At 43.3% G+C, this 6,000-nt stretch overlaps 1 protein-coding gene across 4 annotated transcripts in view; it reads left to right on the top strand.

Annotated features, from left to right (window-relative positions):
* The window catches only part of si:zfos-2326c3.2 (mitogen-activated protein kinase kinase kinase kinase 4), a 310,274-nt gene that overhangs the window by 241,967 nt on the left and 62,307 nt on the right, over positions 1-6,000 (top strand). For 3 of the 4 annotated variants that reach the window (XM_043705152.1, XM_043705150.1, XM_043705149.1), the window contains exons 21-22: positions 2,393-2,563; positions 5,838-5,955. In XM_043705152.1, the coding sequence (XP_043561087.1) occupies positions 2,393-2,563; positions 5,838-5,955 (289 nt within the window). The remainder of the gene's footprint in view (positions 1-2,392; positions 2,564-5,837; positions 5,956-6,000) is intronic. The other variant, XM_043705151.1, reaches the window with a different exon arrangement.

Here is a 6,000-nt window from a genome sequence, read left to right as displayed (position 1 = left end):
GGCCTATCACCCTCACCTTAACCTCCTTCCACCTATCGCATTTCCTACGCCCCTCCCCCAAGTCCTTCCTCCCTACCTTTTATCTTAGCCTGCTGGGCACACTTTCCTCATTCCTGAAGAAGGGCTCATGCCCGAAACGTGGATTCTCCTGTTCCCTGGATGCTGCCTGACCTGCTGCGCTTTTCCAGCAACACATTTTCAGCTCTGATCTCCAGCATCTGCAGTCCTCACTTTCTCCCTGATGACTAAGAATAAACTGATGAGGTGGAAATTGGCTGAATTGTCCAGGACACCACCTAGGCAATTTTCCACACTGTTTGTGCCATTATAGATGCCAGTTTGTAGTGTAGTTTGAAGGACTGAGATATTGAGCTAACTGTACAAGGCTCTCATTTCATGCTCATCTGTGGATGGCCTTGAGATGGTGTTCATGACCATTTTTCTTGAACTGTGCAGTCTGTCTGGGAGATATGAACACAAGGTTCTGTTAGATTTAGATTTACGTTTTATTGTCACATATACTCAAGTACAGGGTACAAGGATAGAGTAAAAAGTATTGGAAGTCACCACACACGATGCCATCTTAGGTACAATGTATCTCGGTACAAAATCTTAGTTACAGAAGTAGAAAAATAAAGAAATAAGTTAAAACGTTCGGCACTACAGTCGTCTTAGTATAAAAGTAGAGAAATGAAGAAATACAGTTAAGGCTTGAGATTTTTAATCCAACAATAGTGAAATAAACTGAGATGTGCAGACTTGGACCAAGTGCAGACTTGACCCGGTAGATTGGAGATGATGGTATTTCTATAAATCTGCTACCCTGTCCTGTTAAGAGAGGCCATCGTGATGGTGAGATCCCGTGGAAGAGATTGTTGTGAGCTGCTGCTGCATATCTTGGGATGATACATGCATTATGGCAAGGACGGAGAAAGCGGTTTGTTCAGAAATTGTCTGACATCTAACCAAATGATATTGTAAAGTCACATATCAAACTGTGGCTTCACAATCAGAACATTTAATCCTGACATCCAGAAGTATCAGTGTCTTATTGCCAGTTTGAATAATTCATTTGGACGCACTCCAGTGACCTATGTCACCTTTGCACAGTTTAGATTCCCTACACTGTGAAAACAGGCCTTTCAGCCCAACAAATCCACACCGACCCTCTGAAGAGCAACCCACCAGACCCATTTCCCTCTGACTAATGCACCTAACACAATGGGCAATTTAGCATGGCCAATTCACTTAATCTGCACATTTTTGGATTGTTGGAGGAAACCTACACAGACAGGGGGAGAATGTGCAATCTTCACACAGGCAGTCGCCTGAGGCTGGAATCGAGCCAAGGCCTCTGGCGCTATGAGGCAGCAGTGCTAACCACTGAGCCACTGTGCTGCCCCAGCTGTTTAGAGGTACCCTACTCTAATGGTTGTGCCAATAATGAGAGTTCTGCTGGCCAGGGCTGAAATCCTGCTTTCTATAATAACACCTTATATCTTATCTCAAAATGTCTCCATGAGCAGGAGATTTGGGAATCAGAGAAGTGGTTTGGAAATACTGGCAAAAGAGCCAGACATGTGATTAGAACTTTCACGGATGCAGTAAGGATATGTGCACTGGCTGGAAAGGTGGGGTAAACAGTTTTAATGATAACTTACAGGAACGTCTGGAGCTCTCAGCTTCAAGTCCCATTATGGAGATCCAACATTAAAGAAGGACATGCCTTCTTTCAGATGAGATGTCAAACTGAAGCCCCATCTTCCACCAGTGATGGCTGTACAAGATCCCACGACACTATTTGAGGGAGAGCAGGGCAATTCTCCAAAGATGCTATCCCAGCCTATATCTATCTCTCAACCTGTGCCACTGAAGCAAATCTAGTGATTTACTTCACTGCTTTCTTTGGGAATCTTGCTCCGCACCAATTGCTTGCCACGGCACACAGGTGTCTGCAATTAAAAAGCACTTTGGGGTAGCTGAGGTCATTGTATCAGTGTCAGTCTTCACGTTTCCAATCATCCAGTCATTCATGAAAGTGTAGAACATCACAGGATCAGGAGCGGAGTCTTAGCTCCAACCCCAAATTCAGCGACAGCCCAGCCTCTCCCCTCAGCCTAAAAAAGGGAAAGAACAAAACTGAAAATTGTGAACCAACCAGTTTCTCCAACTGCAGCCATAGTTTGCGTGAACAACAGGAGGGCCCTCATCACTGTTGAAGGAATATGAAAAGGTCCAATTATCAGCAGTGTTGTCCTCTCCAACACTTCTTGATGATCAGATTGAATTTGCCAGACCTTGGCCGCCTCTTGTGCTTTGTTTTCCTCTCTCTCTCTCTCTTTCTCTCTCTCTCTCTTTCTCTATCGGTAATGTGTGTGTTATTTCTGTACAGAAGATAGCAGGGCAGAAGTGTGGCAGACTGCAGGAATGTGCAGATGGCCCCAGTGTGATTCAGCGCCTCCCAGATCTCCTCCAGCAAAGCCACTCGACTAACATCTCAGCCAATCAGCAGGGAATGGTGCAGAGTCCTCAGCCACTTCACAACAGGACGGCAACTAACCAGGCATGTTTTACAAAGAGCAATACAACTGCCCTGCATGATACCAGCGAGTGGTGACAGACAGAAATGCAAGGGAATTCTTTCATTCATTCGTAATGCAAATGAGAGCTCATGTATTTCATTGTTAAGAAAAGCTGATATCTTTGCCATTAGATAAGCAGCAAACAATTTCTCATCATTCTTCTGTTAATTTGAGCTAAAATGATTTACCTGACTGGAATTTTTTTTCATGTCATGTGAGCATTGAAGCCAAGGCCAGTATTTGTTGCCCAACTCTAATCATCCAAAAAAAAATGTAAGATTTTAATTAGTCTTTTTAAATATGTGTGTAAGTTGTTCCTTTTTTTCACAAATACCTTTCCGTTAAAACCACTAAAGCATTGCCTTGCTGTCTATTCATTCCCTACAATTAATTAAAGATTGCAGATAAAAATGTGGGGGCCTATATAATACACTTTACAGTAATATATTCCAGTCTTTTAACCTTTTGGGAATGCAGCATATCTGTTGTTACAAAGGGAACTGCATAGTAAATGTTTGGCTAGTGCGATAATTTGCGATTTGGGAAAAGCTATACAGAGGTCTCTCTAATTATCTCAGAAGTCACACGACACCAGGTTATAGTCCAAGAGCTTTATTTGGGCTTCTGAATTTGTCCACCCCAGTCCAACACTGGTATCTTCACATCATCTTCAATTATCTGTTTTTTTAATGATGTGGAGGAGTCGGTGTTGGAGTGGGGTGGAGAATGTTAAAATTCACACATCATCAGGTTATAGTCCAACAGGTTTATTTGGAAGCACTAGCTTTCGGAGCGCTGCTCCTTCTTTCAGTAACTGTGGAGCAGTCTTTTGTGTTTTCTGATGTAGAAAGTTGAATACCTGCTTTGAAAGCTGCCTGACTACATTTTGAGGCAGGAAAGCTATTCTTCCATAAAATGATAAGTTTCCTCCTGCTTGCTTGCTTTGATTAGGAATGTTTCACAATCTGCAGCACATTGGTGCTCACTACCTACATGTCCAAATCTACAGAACTGAAGTAATGTTTGTCAGTGATCCAAGATTGAACGAGAGGCTGGAAACTCAAAGCATGAAAGATTTGTCCCCAGGACAGTAGCAGGAAATGTGGGATGGGGCTGGGGAGGTAGGGTGGTGTGGATTTTGACTCCTCGGCTGCCACCATTCTGTAGACGTCCTTGGGGATGGGGCAGGGACAGGTACTGCAGACCAGAACTAATCATTGAACAGTGTACATGATTTGCAGAGCAGGGAGGGAGCCCAGCAAGACTGTTGGAGTATGGATCAATGTCAATTTCATCAGTTTTCTCATCTCCCCTCCCCCCAAACTTATCCCAGATCCAGCCCTCCAACTTGGCACTGCCCTTTTGAACTACCAGTCCTACCAGTCCATCTTCCTTCCCACCTATCGACTCCACCCTCCACTCTGACCTTTCACCATCACCCTCCAACTTCATCCACCTATCGCATTCCCAGCTACCTTCCTCCCACCGCCCTCCCCACCTCCAGCACCACACATTTTGACTCTGATCTCCAGCATCTGCAGTCCTCACTTTCTCCCTGTGTTGGAGTCTGGCCTCATTCTGAGAATCATGTACCCTAGCATCCACTGTAATATTGATAAATGCTGCCCTATACTCACACTAGCACCAGGCACGCCCCTCTCCAGTTGTCCCATTTAAGACTTTATATAAATTATTTGGTTGAGTTAAAAGGAGATAGAGTTAGTAAGTCCACGGATGACACCAAAATCGGTGGGGTAATGGAAAGTGAAGAAGGTTATGAAGCAAGATTGATCAATGGGGTCAATGAGCTGAGGATTAGCTAAATGGTGTTTGATTTGGATAAATGTGAGGTATTGCGTTTTGGTAAAACAAATAAGGACAGGACTTATATAATTAATGGTATGGCCTTGGGTAATGTTTTTGAACACATAGACTGAGGAGTTCAGCTACATAAATTATTGAAATTTGGATCACAGGTAGACAAGGTGGTTAAGAAGGCGTTTAACACGCTTGCTCTCATTGCTCATACAGGAGTTGGGACGTCACGTTGTAGTTGTACAGGATGTTGGTGAGGCCTCTACTGCAATAGCACATGCAGTGCTGGTCATCCTGCTAGAGGAAGGATATTGTTCAATTGGACCGGGTTCAGAAAAGATCTACCAGAATGTTACTGGGGATAGAGAGTTTGAGATATAAAAATAGGTTGGTTGATTGGAGCACAGGAGGCTAAGGGATGACCTTGCAAAGGTTTATAAAATCATGAAGGGCATCGATAAAGTGAATAGCAAGGATGAGAGAGCTCAAAACCAGGTGAGAGGTGAAAGTTTTTAAAAGGATATGAGGGGAAATTTTTTTCACAGAGACTAGTTTTGTGTGGAATGAACTGCCAGATGAGGTGGTGAATGTGCATACAGTTACAATATTTAAAAGACATTTGGATAAGTACATGAATAGGAAAGATTGGGAGAGATGTGGACCAAATGCAGGCAAGTGGGACTAGTTTAGTTTGGGAAGATGGTAAGCATGGGCTGGTTGGACTGAAGGGCCTGTTTCCATGCTGTCTGAATGTATGTCTATGTAAAGGTGGTACTCACGGAAGGGAGTTGACCCTGCAGCACAACAAAATATCAGAGGGGATATTGCCTCCAACTCTGTAAAAATATCAATATTTTAATCAACCTGCTCAGAATGTGCTATTTCATACATCTGAAGCATATCGGATTTTTACGGGCAATAAATGCTGGCCGAGCCAACGACGCCCAGATCCCACAAATGAATAAAAACAAAACTTGAACCCACACTTTGTAGCTCAGAAGCAGAGACTCTACCACTGTGCAACACAAATATCACAAACTGTATTGTATTCCTGCAGTCCCAGTCTCTTGTGTAACACTGATTTTGATTAGGATTAATTAATGAATTAATTTCAATCTATCATTAACAGAGCCACCTAGGCCTTCAGTTCTGGAATTCAGTTCATTAATTTCTCTGCTTCTCTCTCCTGGTGCTCTTTATAAATCTCCCTGTCTTTCTTAAAGCTGCTGGTCCATCTGTCTGTCTATCCCTTTGTGAAGCTCAGTGTCAAATTAGGTTTTGGGAATGAAGCATGTTGGGAATGTTTGACCACATTAAAGGTACTTTGTGAAGGCACATGAATGTAGATGTACGAAACACCAGGCAGAGGACAGCCACGGTCAGAGCACATCAATTCCTTCATAAGAGTGTGTTTCAAGTTTTAATTGCACTTCTTTTCAGAGTGAATCAGCTGAAAGTCTCCAGCCGAAATGTAGTTCATCGTCTTCCTCTTCCTTCACACCGTTCATTGACCCCAGGCTCCTGCAGATTTCCTCTTGTAGTCCTCCAGGTGCACTAGGTATGTGAGCACAGTTCAGAAACCAGCACTTTGATGTTTCAGAGC

This window comes from Chiloscyllium plagiosum, chromosome 15 (genome assembly GCF_004010195.1).
Source record: "Chiloscyllium plagiosum isolate BGI_BamShark_2017 chromosome 15, ASM401019v2, whole genome shotgun sequence".
Taxonomy (NCBI): domain Eukaryota; kingdom Metazoa; phylum Chordata; class Chondrichthyes; order Orectolobiformes; family Hemiscylliidae; genus Chiloscyllium; species Chiloscyllium plagiosum.
The sequence above is the reverse complement of the archived record's forward strand: the minus strand, read 5'-3'. Positions and strand labels throughout refer to the sequence as shown.